The 18,580-nt window shown below is 41.0% G+C and overlaps 1 protein-coding gene across 2 annotated transcripts in view; it reads left to right on the top strand.

Moving 5' to 3' along the window:
- Positions 1-3,799, top strand: part of GPC6 (glypican 6) — a 779,374-nt gene extending 775,575 nt beyond the window's left edge. For both annotated transcript variants that reach the window (XM_074563067.1, XM_074563077.1), the window contains 2 exons: positions 2,556-2,731; positions 3,180-3,799. In XM_074563067.1, coding sequence (XP_074419168.1) covers positions 2,556-2,731; positions 3,180-3,382 — 379 coding nt within the window. In that variant the 3' untranslated portion in view covers positions 3,383-3,799. The remainder of the gene's footprint in view (positions 1-2,555; positions 2,732-3,179) is intronic.
- The last annotated feature ends 14,781 nt before the right edge of the window (positions 3,800-18,580 follow it).

The raw sequence follows: 18,580 nt of genomic DNA, 5'->3' as shown, positions 1-18,580 counted from the left end.
TCGACTGAGTCACTTCCTATGACTGAATGGGCTGGCCCGTTTGCAGTTAGGACACCAGATCTGTGCTGATCACAGCACAGAACATGAACCTCGATAAAAAGCACACACCAGAGCGCACTCTAACTGCTTTAAATCTCCAAACTAACTCATATTCTCTCCACATGAAAAGCTTACTAAGAAGTCAGTACATTCTTCTTTTATTATTGACGATAAGACAAGCTGAAATCAAACATAAATCAGTCAAAGAACGCCTGTGAACCGCCGTTCAGAGCTAGCCATAGCTTCTCATGGATGGCTTGCAATAAAGAGCAGCTAACCCTTCATAAACAAAGGGAAGCAATCCACCACTCAGCGATTCCAAATCACTTCTAGCTGCTAACATCTATGGCCATTGTCATGGACAAGGTACCAGGCAAGATGGACATCCTCTCTGAGCTGGCAGGGCAATTCTTACAGTCTTACTTTTTTTAATCAACTGCACCTTGAAATCGCTGATTTACTTCTAGGCTGAGCAATTTATCTACAGCAGCCATTTCATTTGTAGAGACGTGTGACAGATGGAGGTGCTGTTCCTTTGCAGCCCAGAGCTTCCCTGTGTGCCAAGGTCTCCGTCCTGCTGCCTCCAGGCAGCTCTGCAGAATTATTTCCAACAGCTATCTTTGGTGATTCATAAAGCTGCGGTCTGCGGTCCTCCGTACTAGGGGGGGTGGCTCTGAATTCTCACCGTAGTTAAGCCTGTACCACAGGAGTCTGGATGGGATCCCTACAGGATTGTTGTTTCTTGTTATGGCACTAGTGAAACAACAGGAGCCGCAGTTTGAGGCTGGGTATTTTGTGACAGTCATGTTTTGTTCTTATATGTTCACACTCCCCCAGGATTATTCTCATGTAAGCTTTCAAAGGCCACTGATGACAAATGAGTCTCTTCTTGCAAAGCGAGTACCTATTAGGATGAGACTAAACCCTTCCCTGGTGCAGCAAAGCAGTCATCATTTTGTGAACCTCCACAAGCAGTGCAAAACTTATTTTCCCTTAACCATAACTTCAGCAGAGAAAGTCCTCTCTTCTCCCTTGCTTTTGAAGCAATTTTCACATTTATTTTGAAGGGATATATTTATTTCCCAGACCAATAGGACCATAACACTGGCGCCAGCGCCAAATTTGAATATTGGTAGAGAATTGGGCTGTCACAAAGGAGAGTGAAGTGAAATACTCTTAAACTGTATTTGGCACCAGGCATCACGAAAGTTTGCCGTTAGTAAGCTGGACGGTGCTGTCATTACTGGGTGAGCACTTACCCACGCGAGGAGTCCCACAAGCACCAGTAGGATAGCCTGGTACGCAAATTAATTGCAAAATAGATCATGCCATGATAAAGAACAGGAACGAAGGGTAGCTCTGCCCCAAATCCGTTGCAGCCTAAATGTGACACAAAGATAGTAGGTACATAAAGACAGATGAGGGAGAACGGGGAAGCGGTGATATGCTATTTTCTCAGGATACCATGCCAGCGCAGAGAAATAACGTCAGCCCTTTATCAGCCTAGCAGCTGTAAAACGCACAGATAATTTTTAACAGAGATTCAAAGCAGGAAAAAAGATAGCTTTGCAGATGCCTATCAGGAGAGTTTCATGAGGGCAAAGAGCAGGAGGGGACAAAGCGTGCATATTTAACAAAAGGTGATGAAGACTTGTACCGTGGGGTGATTGGAGGCACGGGCTGATTTTTGCAGGGGAGAGATACCTGCAAAAGCACGCTTGCTGCCTGTGAGCCGCCTAAGACTGCGTTTGCCAAGGTCAGAGAAGGAAATGCTGCAGTAATCAAGAAGTGATAAGCTAAGAGCCTGAATAAAAAATTCAGATGTGCGGATGGATAGGAAATGCCATACTTTGAACATGTTATGCGTAAAGCCAGTGGAAGATCTAAGTTGAGCCTGTTTGAAAGGAATCAAAGAGAATACCGGAGTCTGGTAAACTCACAATGCCATTTATGGGCCTGGATGTCAGATAGGCTGGAGATGTTGTTCACGGTGGTCAAAAAAGGGATGCAAGGAAGAACTGGAGAAGAAAATTAATGAAGTGCTTCCTTTAAACAAGGAGAGCCATAATGCCTCAAGATAGCCACCTAAACTGTCTCAGAACAACAAATGTGCTATAAATAACAGAGGAGTTCATAACTTTTAAGGAAAAAGAAATAAAAACAGAAGAAGGCACTGTTAGATGCTTAATTTAGAGTGCAACCATTCAGTTGAGGATCTGACCATGCAGTGACTTACTGCTGACTGGTGAACCTCTTCACGTGCTGAGGAGTATGTGGAGAGGGAGGAGGTTGCAGACCTTAAATCCTTTCTGCTCTCCATGCAGCTGAGCTACTAACAAAAAAGTCTTTATAGTCTGTAAAATTAAAAACCTTATTTTTAAAATCAGTTCACAGGTGCTGTTTAAGAACTGTGTAGTTGTTATCACTGTCAAATTACTTAGCATGGCATTTACTGTCCAGGCTTTTATTTCTGAAACTCAGTGCATTTAAAACTAATCATTTATCCTGCTGTATAGATACTTGCCTGAGATAATGAACGATGGCTTGACCAACCAGATCAACAATCCAGAAGTAGACGTGGACATCACAAGGCCAGACACTTTCATTCGACAACAAATCATGGCCTTACGTGTCATGACTAACAAGCTGAAGAATGCATATAACGGAAATGATGTCAACTTCCAGGATACAAGTAAGAAACCACTAACTGTCATTAAATAAGTATATTCTCGGAACACGTTTGTAAACCGGTTCCGTCGGAACGGCTCTCCTTGGGGTTTGTGCTCTGTGCTGCTGACAACATGAACAATAGTCTTTTTCTGTCCCATGAAATTCCTGTTATATATTTGTGTCTTTTGCTTCTCTTGCTTATCTTCATGTCATATGCATCAGGACACTGAGGGCTTTCCCTAATGCCAGCAGCCAGCACCTTTTTCAGAGAGGCATTTAAGCACCTAATTAAATCCATTGGAATGGCTTTCATTTGGATGCTGTACTGAATAAAAGTTAGCACCACCAACACGTTCCCATTCCCAAGGTGTTCATCCCCACCAGGGTGCTGGGTGGAACGGGAACGGAGAAAAGGGACGAGTGCTGTAACCCCTGGCTCTCATGTTGTTTCCTTTGCTCCCTTGTGCCAGGTGACGAAACCAGCGGCTCTGGCAGCGGAAGCGGCTGTACAGATGACATCTGTCCCACCGAGTTTGACTTCGTCACCACTGAAGCGCCACCGGTCGACTCTGACAGGAGGGAGGTGGAGGCTTCAGCCACGCAGCCTGGCCGGTCACTGCAGACGTTGCTCGTCGTCTTCATCAGTCTCGTACTGCAGAGACAGTGGAGATAATCCTGGATCTGGTCGGAGAAACTGTGTTTTAGCTACAGAAACAGCCAACTTGCTTCTTTTCTTATACTCTTGGACAATGGACCATGCCACAAACACTTGCAGTTTTCTATGAGAAGAGAGCAGTACTGCAACCTGCTTCCCTTTTTTGTTTTCCCAAAGAGTACCAGGTGCCAGACTGAACTGCTTTCTTTTTTCAGATATCTCTGAAGACGATATCCACTCTTGAGAGAATTCTTTCTCAAACCTTTATTACAGGAGACTTTCTGAGCTTCATTTCCTTTTATGCTGCAAAAGTAAAAGGATCTTACAGTGTGTGTTTTCCCTAACGAGAAAAAAAGAAAGGGGGGAGAAACGAAGAAAACAGTTTTCTTTCTGAATCAGGCCCGACTCGAGGCTGCTGCATTTCAACAGAATATCAACAAAACAAAAAAAACCACAAGAAAGGAACAACAAAAAAAAACCCGCAACCGTTCTTCACTGACAGCCAGGTTTCCTTTAGGATGATTCAGGTCGTCAGAATGATCATTGCTATAGGGAGGAAGTCTGGATTTTTTTTTTTCCAACACAAAAGTATGTCTCAACGGTGAATGTCACGCACTCCATCTGCCAACCACATCAGATTGGTATGAACGTAGAGAAGCTGAAAAATAAGTTTATCTTTTAGTATGATAGTAACTCCACTAGCTTCAGAATATCATGTTACAATTGTTTAGGATTTAAATCTTAATGCCCAGTAAAAAATTGAGTAGTAGCATGATTTCACCTAGCTTCTTTTAGTATTTATCCATGTTTTACAATTGGCACAGATTTCCACTTAGCTCACCATCAGCCGTGGTGGTAGTGCTAAACAACGCTCCTGACAAATCTCCCCTCAAGGGTTCGGACAGAAAATAATCTCTTGTGATATAATCTCTTTCCTTTTGTCACTGTTCTGACATCTATTAGGACTTTCTGCTACTATGTTCATTATCCTACCAAGGCGGCAATTCTCTAACGGACTAACAGCGACCGGATCAATAGTATGTTTCACATATAACTACATCTTTCATATCAGTTAATTTCAGTATCACAAGGATTTCTTCTACAAAATTGCATAACAAACAAATATATAGTACTGACATGGAGATTTCTTTCACTTTTTTAGTCTTAGTATGATCATCTATTTTTATATATATAAATATATATAAATCACAGATTTTAACTTCTTAATTACAAGCTCAGGGTTGACACTTCTTTGTAAGAAAAAAAATGTTTGGTCAACCAGCTCTTCTTTTTTTGTGCTGCTCTGAAAAGTAACCCTTTAATGACTGGTGAGCACGAAAATCAAAGAAGAGAATTTTTTACATGTCCAGTTGTCCATTTCTTAACAGGTTCGCAGGGTGGGGGAGAAAACCTCTCTCATATGTGTGTATTTGTGGGGGGCATGTGAGTTTGTGTGACAGGCCTAGAGAAGGACACGGATGTTATTTGTGATGGCAGTTGTACTCTCAGATTCTTCAAGGATACATTGCTTTAATAATCATTGCCTAAATGACCATGGTCCTGGATAGACTTTCCCTAATTTGCATCTGGTCGTAAGACCCGAGGTGGAAGCTGTTTAAATCCTGGACAAACGAGTGTCAACAATTAGACATCAAAACCTTCCCTCTTCCATCAGCCACAGACAAAGGGCTTCTGGGACAATTCTGCGTGGTGTTGAAATGATTGACCAGAAAATTATTTCCTGATTCTTTACGGTGACTCTGGAAATGGTACAGACAAATTGTGGAAGCACTGTAAAGCCAGCCAACTACATTACAATTTAACAGCAGAGCAGGTAGATCATACCCATTGCAATCCCTTTTTCTTGTCAAATTATAATTAGGTATCGATTTAGGCATGAAATTAAAGTAGAAAACACACAGCACGTTAGGATAAAGTATACTTAGGCACTTTTACCAAAAAGTACTTTCAAACTATCTATATAGTATGTCTAATAACAAAAGGCGTAGGTTTTGAGCCACTTGTATTCCATTCTTTTTTTTCCCATTTTTTTTGCTTACTTCGAAGGATAATGATCTATTCTGCTGGGCCCAGCCCAGTGTGCAGGAGTCGCTGGTCAGGTTTGCAGATCACACGCGTCTTACACCAGCCGTGGCAGTGCTTCCTGCTGCTCTGATGGTTCACTCTAGAGAGGATCTCGCGATGTGGCATTTAATGCCTTCAGGAAATTAAACAGCACGGTTCGAGTCAATTCTCACAGGTTTTTTCGTTGGCCTCGGTACAGCAGCTACCAAACAGAGGGCTTTTTATTTGAATTTTTTTCCCTGAATTTGCATATGCAAGAGCCCTTTAAAACCCTCACCGGCCCACCTCTTTCTGCTGATATACACACCCTTTTTATGCTCCTCCTCCTCAGCAACCTTGTTTCAGAACAAGTTGAGTATCATTTTGATTTATCTCGTTATGCATTTATTCAGTGGTAACTGATACTATTTCCACCTAATTATTCTGGGTCTGAAAGCTTATTGGCAGTTAACAAAGTCCAAGCCCTCTGAGGCAGGTCCCCTCTTGTACCTGCTCCACAGTTCCAGTAAAGGAGCTGAGGGGCTCCTAGGGTCTTTGTGTTAGCCCCGGCCCACATTTAGATGATCTGATGACTGTTTTCAGCTGGTGCAGCCAAGCTGGGTGTCTGGGGTACTCTCAGCTATTCGTAGACCTCCGTGGACTCGTAGGCAAGGAGTAAGAGGGATGTCTAAGAACTAGGGGGTTTGCTGAAGGCTGTTCTCACTCGGGGAGCTTGCAGGAGGGACCCTGCTCTACTTGGACTGGGTCTTGCAAAATGATGGCGAAACAACGAACCAGACTAATCTTTGCCAAAGTGTGATTGTCTTGCGCGAGTTCTGCCAGAAATTTATGTCTTCCTTATTATTTCTCCCCTTATTTTCCTACTGTGCATGGTGATACCTTGTCAGGAGATGGAGATGCCTTTGCATGAGGTATTAGGCATACATTTCTTTAATAGTCCCTAAAGGTTGAATAGTCTCTTTATACACTGCATTTTTCTGAGATTAAGGGAGCTATTAAATCTACAGAGCAAATGAAATTGGGAATGAAGGAAAGGAAAGAAAGAGCATTTGTGTGCATAAATGCGAGAATCTACATAATTTACAATGCTTCTATTTGCACATCCTTTATGTCCAATAACTCTTCTTCTAAGGCAATTTTTTGGTATGCCGCAATTTAAATATTTCTCTTTTGTTAGCAGCTGGTAAGGTAAGAAATTATAAAGAAGACAATTACCTGCTCAAGAAAGAGGACCTAAGTCCTAAGGAAAAAAATCCTTTGATTGTGTAAACCCTTTATGCTCAGCAATCCAGAAGTTCTTGCCATTTCATGTCCTTTTACAGTGGAGGCTCTTAAAAAATTAGGTGCAATGAATAATATAACCAGTGCTGTAGACCCTTGTGAGGTTTTCCATTTTAATATTAATTAAATTCATTTTACTTTGTCCCCAAATTTTTAGCGTTCACTGTACTGCAGATTTTTCTAGTGATGACTCAGTGCACGCTACTGTAACTGCAGCGCAGATTACCTGAACCCTGGCTAAGTTTGGGCATTTAAAAAAAAAAAGACAATCAGAAATAATTGAGAAGAGACGGTAGAGATTTCCTGCTGAAGAGGAAGAGCAGAGGAACATGTGCCTTGGGGTTCTGGTAAGGGCTGATCTATCCCAATTCCCTAAGGGGCATCGCAGAGCTCTGTCCATGGAAAGCTCCCAAAATGTGGGTCTCACTCATACAAATCACCCCAGTCCTGCATGATTTTTAGGAAGGACGACTACGGCGGTGCATTCCCACAGCTGTGTGAACCAGTTTGAGCTGCTGCCTTGCAAAATGGCTGTGCGCTAGGGCCGTTCCTGGGAGGTGGACCGTCCGTGCAGTGTCTCGGCAGGCAGCAGTTGCCGTCAGTTTACTAACCAACCCTGAATCGTTATCAAATGTAACCGTACTTATTCAGCGAGACTTTTTTATTACTTCAATATGAAAAATAAATTACAGCACTGATGCAAGTTGTGGTTTTTGTTTTTAATTTCCTTCCAAAGATAATCCATTGAAATTGAATACAGAAAGGTATAGAATGATTCTACCAGGAAAATCAGGTTTCTGCAGATTTCATTATGGAAACAAATGGCTGGACAGACTTCAGTATTAAGAAGAAATCACCATTTCAAAGGCCACAAAGCTATATTTACTATATTTATTATAGTAAATATATTTACTGACTTTACCAATAAACCCGCTGGGTGGGAATGAATAGAGTTAACAGCAGTGGAACTTCACATAGAATTGCAAAAACCCTAATTTCAAAGGGAAATTCAACAGTCAAAGGCTAAGACTTATCTGTGAGGCTGAGAACATGTTGTCAAAACACAATAGACACAGCAATGCGTACTTCCAAGAAAATTAGGGCAGGTGATGACTGGACAGGGCAATGTTCCCATTATAGCTACTCACATGGACTGTGAGGATCACATTAATGTGTGCAATTATGACTCTCTTTTGATAAAACAATGATAAAGATCAGAGTACCATGGTAATAGGGTACATGAAAGATAAACAATCTGATAGTAACCATTTTCTCATCTGTTAAACAGCATAGGAGACATGATGGAGAACCAAGAACGTTGAAACTGATTTTAAAAGTACACTTCTATCACCTAGCAAGAGAGGCGGTCTCAAATTCATTCAGTCAGAACATTTTCCAGCAGCCTATTCTAATTAAGTCCTTTTTGCTAGAAGCTGTTCATATTGGATTTCTTTCTGACTCTCAATAAAATAGCAATGTTCTCCATAAAAGAGGTGACATTAGCATCCTCGCCTGTAAGTTTCCAAACTTTACTCTAAAGCAGTCGCAGTCTTTCTGCCTGGCTTCCCCACAGCCAAGGTCTCTGGACTATCCCGAAGTTGAAGAAAGTCGCATAGGTTTGTCCATAGTTTAAAAACTACACAGTTAAATCAAACCATTTCAAGAAAGCAGGTCAATATTTCAATCAGCTCTCATTTCACCTTTATTTTTAATTATGTAGCATTGATACTTAACAATGTAACATGCATGAAAGGCTTTTGTCTCATGATGCACTGGAAAAAAAAATTTCTTCTTGCTTTTCTTCCTTTTTTCTGGCACCAGGAAACCTGTGAGGCTTAATAATTTAAGGACTAGGTAGCATCCAGTGGTGTAGTTTGCTTATTTAACTAAGAACAGCTGTATAACCAAAAAAGAAGCTGTCTTTTTTCTTGAGAGGGATTAGGGAAAGAGGTACAGAATGGCAACTATTTATCTCACATATAATGGCATACCACCTGTCAGTATCTCTGAAGATATTTTAAAGCCAAACTTCCAGGGAAGACAAATCTACTTCCTCTAAAATAGAAATCAGTATGATTTTCTTCCTTGAAAAAAAGATACAAAGTGTGTGGCTTTCAGTGCCAGTTGTTGAGGAAGTTGGAAAGAAATTTACCTTCTGCAAAATAAGAGGCTAGCCGTTTAGACAGTTTTGCTGCTCTCGATTCCTGGGGCTGTTTTTTGTACCTCTCCAGGGCTCTGCTGAGCTCCCACGTAGATCACCTGAAACAAGGAGCATCCTGAACATGCAAGTTGTCCCTGCCGATGGTGGAGTTTGCTCTTCCAAGATGAGAGACAACTGAGGAATGAGGTGAGGGGAGCAGCCACTTCAGAGTGACTCTCGGCAGATATGTGAGCGTGGGGGATTAACAGTAAACACACGTGAGGGACAGCCGCTGCTCTCACTGCTGCCCAGCTCTTCCTTTCAACCTACTGTCTGTGCATTTGCTGCATAATCCAATTATAACCACCCACTCGTGTACACAACAAAGACACAGACATTGTGTGTCAGTGGTGTTTCTGTGGTCCGCTGCAAGGTTTTTCTCTCACTTCTCAGATTCCAGGTACTCTGGCCAATTCTGTATCTTTCAGTGTGTGAGGAAGAACTCACTACCTAAAACAGACTTCTCTGTGTCAATAGTCCTTTTTCCTAAAAAATATACATTATTTAGGCATGAAAGTCCTCCACATCTCTCACAGAAATGACTTGATTCCACTATATATCTAGTGAGTTTTCTTCTCCGGCCTGAAGGGGTCACTCATGGGGACTTCGGAGAATGCCCAAACTCTAGTCATTCAGCCAAGGTTTCACAGGGGTCTCCCACATCCCACTAAATACCCCAAACACCAGGTTACAGGTGGGCTGTGCTCTTTCTCCACCGCTCCTTCTCACCCCAAAGTTTCATCCTGGGCCTGAAAAATCTTCCAAAATCAAAGTTTCATCAAAGCTAGTGCATTCGGGGGGGGGGAATCATTTTTGGCAAATCCGTGTTTCCTGATCATACACATTTCTAACTAAAGCTTTCTGTGTGGCTCTCCTCCTCCTGCACGCTACACATCCCATCTGTCTTTGAGTCTCCAGTGTCCCTGTGACCATTTTCTTCTCCAGGCTGAACTGCCTTTCCAGTCATTTTTAGCTCACCCGGTTTTCTGTCTCCCTTTCTCTGCGCATTTGATAGCACTTAATCCTTCTCTTTTCAGAGGATGTAGCAACAAAGAGATTTGGTCCACTTATTTTTTGTTTTTCTCCAGGTCTTATCAGACCCCACCTTCAGTTTTTATTCTCTATTCTAAACATGTTCTGATGGGTGTATGTTCTTGGTCACCTGAAAAAAAAATCCTGATGACTCTTTCTTTTAATCTAGGGCATTAATAGACCTCATTCTCATTATTGACTCATTCATTCAGTTGCAGAAAAATTCTGTTTCTTCCTTGTAAGTATAGTATACAGTTTGTGCTTTGTTATCATCTGCTGTGCTGATGAGCCAGCGAGGCCAATGGCAAAGAATTTGTGGATTTTCTATAGCAAGATTAACTGGACAGGTAACAACATCAGGAAACATTTCACACCAGTTCTATAATACATCATTTTAAGGTTTGGTGTTGGATTTTTTTTTTCCTTTTATTTTATTTTAACGTTCTGGGCTTCGTTAGATTTACCTCCACATCGGCTATGTGTATATTACATTATATGCGTATAACATGATTACAGATGCATTCATTCAGTCTTTAGACAACACAGATTTATTTTGAGTAGTCCTTCAATCTTAATCTGCTTCTAAGAGCTATGGAGTGATGATCATCCTTAAAAATCTGCCCCAAGAGAAGTCAGAGGAGTTCAGATTTCAGCTTTATGCTATTAGTTGTGTTTGAGGCTGGAAGAATATTTTGTAAATAATTTGTGAATATGTGAGTGTACTGAAGGGGGGAGAAGGGAACACTCACATCTCCAAAATATTCTGAAGCTTCTTTTCAGCTTTTACCTAATCCGAACGCAAATTTACAATTTGCGTTCAAGGACGTCAAACTACATAAGTTGATGGACATTTATATACCGACTCCTCCTAGGTTACTTTGTTTCGTTGGTAAGCAACAACATTTAATTTCCAATAGCAATTTTATTACATTTAGCAAATTCAAAGAAAATGTGTTGTTTAAGTAGATCAGATGTCTTGATTTGGGTATCAATTGACATTTATACTTGCTTGTTAAACTTTTATGACTCCAGGCGTATGAACATTGCTTGAAAGCATGCAAATTGTTAGCTCTGGTTTTGATGCTGTAATTCTAGATTAGTATTTAACATAGCTAAATGTGAATTGATAGGGGCAATGTTTGAATGCAAGGCAAGTTTAGAATAAAATTGGTTTTAGACAGAAATAGGGTTGGGTTGAAAAAATCTCATTAAACCTGCCAGATCTGATTTTAATATTTCAGCCTAATCTGACACACAAAAAAAAAAAAACCCTAGAGATCCTGTCCATAGGTCATACTTGAAACTAAATGGTACAGCTTCATTTTGGGGAGAGTTCCCATCAAAATGAAAGTTAAAGAAAAAACCCAAATTCTCTGATCTCCAAATGCTACTTACAAAGATACAGTATTTAGTAGCATATAGCAGTGTGTGCGTATATATACGGCAGTGTAGCAAGGCAGAGTTTGAACTTTTAAGGAAAAGATTCTTTACGGCTTTGTAACTTCAGAGAAGTAATGTACCAAGGACAGAAATAGAAAAATGTATACAAACATTTTGATACGTTTGTGAAATAGGTTTCACAGAGCCCAATATTTTTTGTGTAAAATGCCTTAAATCACTTTCTGTAGGGCTAATGCAATTGAATTTGTTGCTGTATATAGCCTTTTATAATAATTACTTCGGATGCAACACTAGATTTTTCTTTCCACTACAATAATATACAGCCTTATGATTGCTAACTACAGTAGACAGACTATGAAAGCTCTGCTTTATTAGCTGTAAATGCACTTTTGGTCCACTTGTAGACTTAGAGCTTGGACGCAAGACGAGGTGACAGTGCCAAGAGCACTGAGGCCTTCTTGATGGGCAATCCCTACGTTCTCTCAGGCTTGAAATCCTTTCCCACCAACTTTTTTTGCCTCTCACCCCATCTGTCTTCATGAAAACCAGCTGTGTCTTAGGGCCTTGGGTCATCCCACCAAGCACTAGACGCTTCAGGGAGCGCGTTGCTCAGCAGGGTTGTCTTTCTAGGTCTCTGCAGTTAGTCAAAAGAGACAGGCACCTCCATATGTGAGAAGGGGCTTACCCCTCTTCCCTGCACAGGCAGCCTGGGATGACAAGGCTTGTCATTTACGCACCTCGCTTAAGTGCCTGGAGGTAGATGCCACTGGTAAGACTTGGGGGATCCAGGCTTTGCCCAGACTCTCTCCTGTCCTTCTCCTTATCGGCACAGCGATGCCTCTTCTTCATGACAGTGCTGGACTGAGGAGCCTGGAGAGGGATCCCACCTGGGGAAGCCATGGTATAAGGGCTTCGTTTCTGGGCCAAAACCAACCCTGATGTAACCAGACATACAACCAACGTGCATTCATTGTTCTGAATGCTGCCTAATGCTGTTATGTTTATGTCCTTCCTCATACGACATTTGAACCTGTCAACTCCCCTAGCTACAAACATGCAGCGCGACTGCCTTCAATGCACATATGCACAAAGGATGGAGCTCAAAGAGGTCTCTCCTGAAATCCCAGATGCCTTTGCAAGGCTGGTGAAAGCAGCGCGAAGGGCTCAAGCCCGCTCAGAGAGGTAGTGAGGAGCAAGGTGCACATCGCCGAAGGGCAGAAAGTAGATTAATACAGTGCCTCAAGAGTGAGAACTCCGGTAAAGATCCCCTTCATGTTTAATCATTAATGAACTTGGTTGATTGTCAGTCTCAGCACCTACCACCTACCACATCAATGCAAGGAAAATACACGTTTTCTAAGAGCTCGGTAGAGAAAGCCGGGTTAATATACACAGGCTAAAGCTGACAAACCGCTAACACACCTCTTGCAAAACAGCCGGTTGTTGTGACAGAAATCAACTTTTTAAAAGCTGAAAATAATCAAGTGCAGCTTCTTCTGTATCCCCTGCCATCTCTTGGGAGTCCATAATGAGGAAATCCTTTTTTTCTCTCCCCAGATAACTTTTGCAGGGTTGGTACTCAAAACGTGGCAGAAACCAAAAGTCCTAGTTGTGAAGCACCCATTCAGTGCCCGATTTTCTAGGTCTCCTGCTCTTCTGCTTTGTTTTCCTTTTCACATTTCTGAGAATGGCACACTTACATAGAGTATGTGAGCGTGCATCTCTCTCCTCGATACACATTTATTTAGACACATACACACATATATGTATCTATAAATACAGCCACAAGCCAGAAAATTTCAAGTGCATGTGCTATAAAAGAGTATTGGAAGGACTCCATTTACCACAATACTTGACACAGACCTTGAAAAGGAGAGTCCCAGACGTGGACTTCTGCTTTGGAGATGATTGTAGCTTGTGTCTCTACGAGTGTTGCTGCAATTTTCTGAAATGACTGTGGAAAAGAGTGAGTCTGCAGATATTATTTGGCAACATTTGCTGGCATTAGTAAGGAAAATGTCAAAGATGACAACTATCCAGATAAAAACAGCAACGTAGCTGGTATCTCGTTCACAGTATTTTGGGGCTTTACTGATAGGAATTTCATTATTTCTTGGTTTTTATTTGAACACAAAAAAAAACTTGCAAGAGCTCACTGAGCTTTTCAGAACCCCTACCTCCTTCCTTTCAGGCGACACTAATCTTTAAATGATGATTTTTCTATATTTATGAAAATGTGTTCTTCAAAAATGAATTGGGTAAAATACTGATGATCAAAACTGGGATCCTATTCGGTGTTTCTGTTAAAAATTAAATTCATAATCGGCAGAAAGTGGCTCTTACTTCCAATGGTATCATCTGACACCCCTCCCCCCTTAACTGAATTACGGATTTATAACCATACCGCCACTGTCCATCACCCAAGAATGACATGACACAACAATCCCCATTGGGTTACCCCCACAGCCACTGGGTCTTTTTCATCACATCTTTCCTTTCCACACACTTTACTCCACAAAGTTTTGATTAGTAGAAATGCATTCAGATTTCCCTGTGGATAAAAAGATGGGAAGTGTTTGACATTTCCAAGGCAATCATCTCAGACGGTACTGTTTGGCCCATTGCTTTTTCCATTTCCCCTTGAGTCTTTACCAAGTCCAATGCACAACAGTTAATGTGGTTTTCACAAAGCAGTGATCAGTAATGTAAATACCATTTCTTCCCTCAAGACTTGTAACAAATTCTGTGTTTCTTAAGCTTGTTTCTTTCACAATTTGTCATGTCAAGGATGTTAAAGATGATATTTGGAAATCACAGAACAGCTAAACCATAAACTGCTGTGTTCCTGTCCATTAGTAAGAAAAGTTTGACTGCAGGGATATTTTGTTGGAAGGGTTGCATTAACAGTCATTTACATATATATATATATATATTCGTAGTGCTGCGCCTGCTTCTTTCACACACCTTAAAATTCCTGCCAGATAATGAATGACCTCCTATTAAACTCTTTTTTCGTAACGCATCTTCCTGAAATATAGGCATTAGAAGACCTTGCTGCTCAGCCAAGGCAATTTTGCCTGGTGCAATATTACGTTACTAGACAAAGGCATTTGAAGAAGGCTATACATTTTATTTTCTAAATCAATACTTTCTTTTGCTGCCTACTGAAAAATCCTTTTTTAGTGCTTACAACACACTTGAGAGTTAAGATAGGATTGTAATATTCAGTAACAGACTGAGACAATAACTAGCGTTCTTAAAGATTAATTTTATTTGCCCTGCCTTTTGCCTGCAAACGTTATCCACATAATGCTTTTCAGACAGATTGTACCTTGTTAGTTTCCCTGCTTCATAGTATACATATATTAATGAATACGTATTTTCATTGATGACAGTGTAAGGCAAGTTATTTCTCTCATAGTGTTATTCTACTGTTTATTCATGTGCATATTTTAAATTTGCCATGGCTTGTTGGAAAGTCTAATTGATTGTCACTGATTACTAGCCAAAGTTTTGCTTTTGTTAAGACACCATTACATAAAATTCTGATCATTACATGAAGGTTTAATTCTGATTATTAGATCTTAAGGATATTCTTTTCAAAATTGCAGCAAACTATTTATCGGTGAATCTCCACAAAAACACTGTGTTAAAAATGTTAGATAATACAATTTTGCCAGTTGTCTTTATAAAGAGAAATAAAGAGACTTTTCTCAGTTAAACAAGAAGATATATTGACCTTTATATTAATCTTGCCATGATTGGACTGGTAAAGCTTTAGAATATAGAATCCTCAATTAACTAATTCTGTGTGCAGAAAGAGCAATATCTCAGCTAACAAATATCAGAACACTTGTCAGGAAAGTCTTACTGATGCAACACACAAAGTCATATGCAGACCATCTACTATAGGTATCCAGTTGCAGCAGCTACTGTGGCATGCAATGTCAAGAAAGACAACGAGGGAGTCAAACTATCTGGCACCCAACGCCACAAGATCTTGACTGTCTACACTATCAACAGACAGAAATAGGGAAACATATTATTCTCTCCACCTGCTGTAGATGCATATATTATATGTTGCTCCTACTTCTCTCCGTTGACAGTAGAGAGGGTCCTTAGACTGGCATTACAGTATAATAAGCCATGTGAATGATTCATGACCATCTTCAGCTTAGAAACCATTATAGACATGCACAGTGCCATAGTAGGTGGCTCGCATACAGCCCGTTAATCCAAGTATTAAAGACAGGTGATCAGAAACAGTCATTTATGGTGAGGTAACCACTCCCAAGGTGTATGGATCAGGACTCCCCAATGTAACTTCTTTCAATCCAAAGTTGAAAAGTGTTAGAGCAGTCTGGACAATGTAATTTACGCTGTGCGAGGACTATGCAATGGAGGATCAGAAACGCCTTCCCCAGCCTCTCTGGTCTTCCTTCCACTGAAGCTAGTGAGAGTTTGCCATCGGCTCCAGTACCAGGAGAAGCATATCTAACAAGTTTGATACTAACCATTCAAATTTGCGTTTGTATCCTCGGTGTCTCTCTCTCAAACAACACTGACGACACTTACTTTACTAGTTCATAATTACAACAGTAATAAAGTGTGGGGCGATCTTTTACACTGTTGCTTAATATTCAGTACTGTATGTATATATATATACTTGACACCTCAGTGAAGACTTTGACATGCCTTATTCATTCTAGTTATTTTTATGGTATTGGTTTTGTTAGATTGCTTTACCATATAAAGAATAAAATTATAACTGCTCTGACTTAAAATTGTCCAATGCATTTTTATCCAAGATGTGTTAAAAAAATCTAAACCATGTTCATCAGTTCTTCTCATTCTCATCACCCTTCGCTCACACCATGAAGGCAATGTATATTGGTGGTTTGAAAACAGGGATTTGATATTCTCTGATGGACTACAATAAATATCTGAAGTAAGTACCTGCCTCGTGTCTTGTGGTTTCTTGGCTGTAAAATGAAAAGTGCTCTCTGCAGGCCAGCAATGTTAATCCCATGATTGTCAGCTACTGCAGAATCATGAGGTAAAATGAATCTTTAAAATAATTTATGAGGAGTTCATTCTACGGCATTCTTTTCCCAGCTATATTTATGTCAGGCACATTCCCCTAAAATCTGTCAGTGAAGCAAAGAACATTGTGGAAGTGTCAAAAGTCATGACATCTAAGGATGAAATTTCAGGCAGAAGTTATTTATTTATTCTCTTGCGAAAGATGAGAGCTTTCTCTGACTATATGTAAGACTTTTTTTAAATTATACTCAATTGTTATTTTGACTTACTCGTTAGTTCTAAGTCAATCCGATTGGGAGCTAATTTAGAGATAGCATTTTATTGCAATTGTAGAACGCCAAATTTTTTTACATAATACTGCCCATGATACAGGAGTCTTAACATGAAAATCAATCTTCTTTAAGAAATGTGGGATCTGGCAAATTAGAGGGATCTGTTTCTCCATCTTAATTTGACTTATTCTAATTCCTGCAGTGAAGTCTAAGATTTCATACTATGTTTTTAAACTGTCAATACAGCCTCCTTAAAATTCTTCTGTTGACTTGGTTCTAAGGTTAAGAGTTTTGTTCAGATGCCTACATATTGCTGTCTGGTGTCACTTGAAACATCTTAGGCTAACCAAGACATCAGCCCAGAGCCAGCAGACGTGACACAGGACCTGAAGAGGCCCTGCAGCCTTCCATATTGGCAGCTGGACATCCAGGTGGGATGGTCTCGAGAACCTCAAATGAAACTAAAGGCCTAAGTATAGACAACAGACTCAATTTCCTAAATTTGGGTGAGCTGAATCCCACCCTAACCTGGTGCAAACCTAGATTTGGGCAAACTGAATCTCACTGTGAGGCAGGGTTTTGTTGTCTAAATAGAGGCATCATTGCCATTCTGGGTACTGCAGAGTTCGGTTCAGCTGTCCACTGGATCTGTTGGGTATCCTGTGTCCACATCTTCTAGTCCTACTCACTATGCCTTGGATTTTCTAGGATATCTCAAATGGCACTGCACACTTTTGTGGGGGTTGCTGAGTCATGGCTTGTGTTACAGAATCACAGAATCACAGAATGTTCAGGGTTGGAAGGGACCTCTGGAGATCATCCAGTCCAACCCCCCTGCCAGAGCAGGGTCACCTAGAGCAGGTTGCACAGGAACGTGTCCAGAAGGGTTTTGAATGTCTCCAGAGACGGAGACTCCACCGCCTCTCTGGGCAGCCTGTTCCAGTGCTCTGCCACCCTCAAAGGAAAAAAGTTCCTCCTCATGTTTAGGTGGAACTTCCTATGCTCAAGTTTGTGCCTGTTACCTCTTGTCCTGTCATGGGGCACCACTGAAAAGAGCCTGGACCCATCCTCCTGACACCCACCCTTTAAGTATTTATAAGTGTTGATAAGGTCCCCCCGAGTCTTCTTTTTTTCCAGACTGAAGAGACCCAAGTTCCTCAGCCTTTCTTCATAAGAGAGGTGTTCCAGTCCCCTAATCATCTTGGTAGCCCTTTGCTGCACCCTCTCCAGCAGTTCCCTGTCCTATTGCATCTGAGATATCCGTGTGCAGCTGGCAAACACGCAGAGCAGCAAGCAGCCCATGCCTTTCTGGGGCAGGGGCTGGAGCCAACGCGTGGCACTGCAGAGCATCTCCAATGGCACTGTGTTACCCACCTCTGGGCACCCATGCTAGGTCTCTAAGACAGTTGAAGTCTGCTGCCTTCTGGGAGCGTCTGTCACTGAATTGAAAGAGAACAGCTCATTTTAAAACAGTATTTGTGTTTCAAGCTACACAAGGAGGAAAAAACCAATTGCTTATCATAGAAGAACTTAGTGGAAGCATCAATTTAAAATTCTGCTACTTGCCCGAAGAGACGTTACCTGCAACGAGGCATAGAGTCTTCTGTGAATCATGGAAAATCTGACAATTAAGAACTCCTTTTAATTATTATGCTTTTCTCTGGCACCTACTACAAGGTTCTAGTAATTAATGGTGCCTTGCTTTAAATTCTGCTGGAACAGAACGAAAATGTGAATTGCTAGAGATTTGATTCAGTTAAGCGTCCAAAATCTAGCTGCCTATTCAAACACCGCTGAATCCCTTTAGTCTAGAAATACCATGATGACCATTTTCTCTGCCAGATTTCTGGTATTTGTTTCATGACTGCAGGAAACATTGCAAGCCTATTATGATTTTTTTGT

Source organism: Larus michahellis, chromosome 1, assembly GCF_964199755.1.
Source record: "Larus michahellis chromosome 1, bLarMic1.1, whole genome shotgun sequence".
Taxonomy (NCBI): domain Eukaryota; kingdom Metazoa; phylum Chordata; class Aves; order Charadriiformes; family Laridae; genus Larus; species Larus michahellis.
The sequence above is the reverse complement of the archived record's forward strand: the minus strand, read 5'-3'. Positions and strand labels throughout refer to the sequence as shown.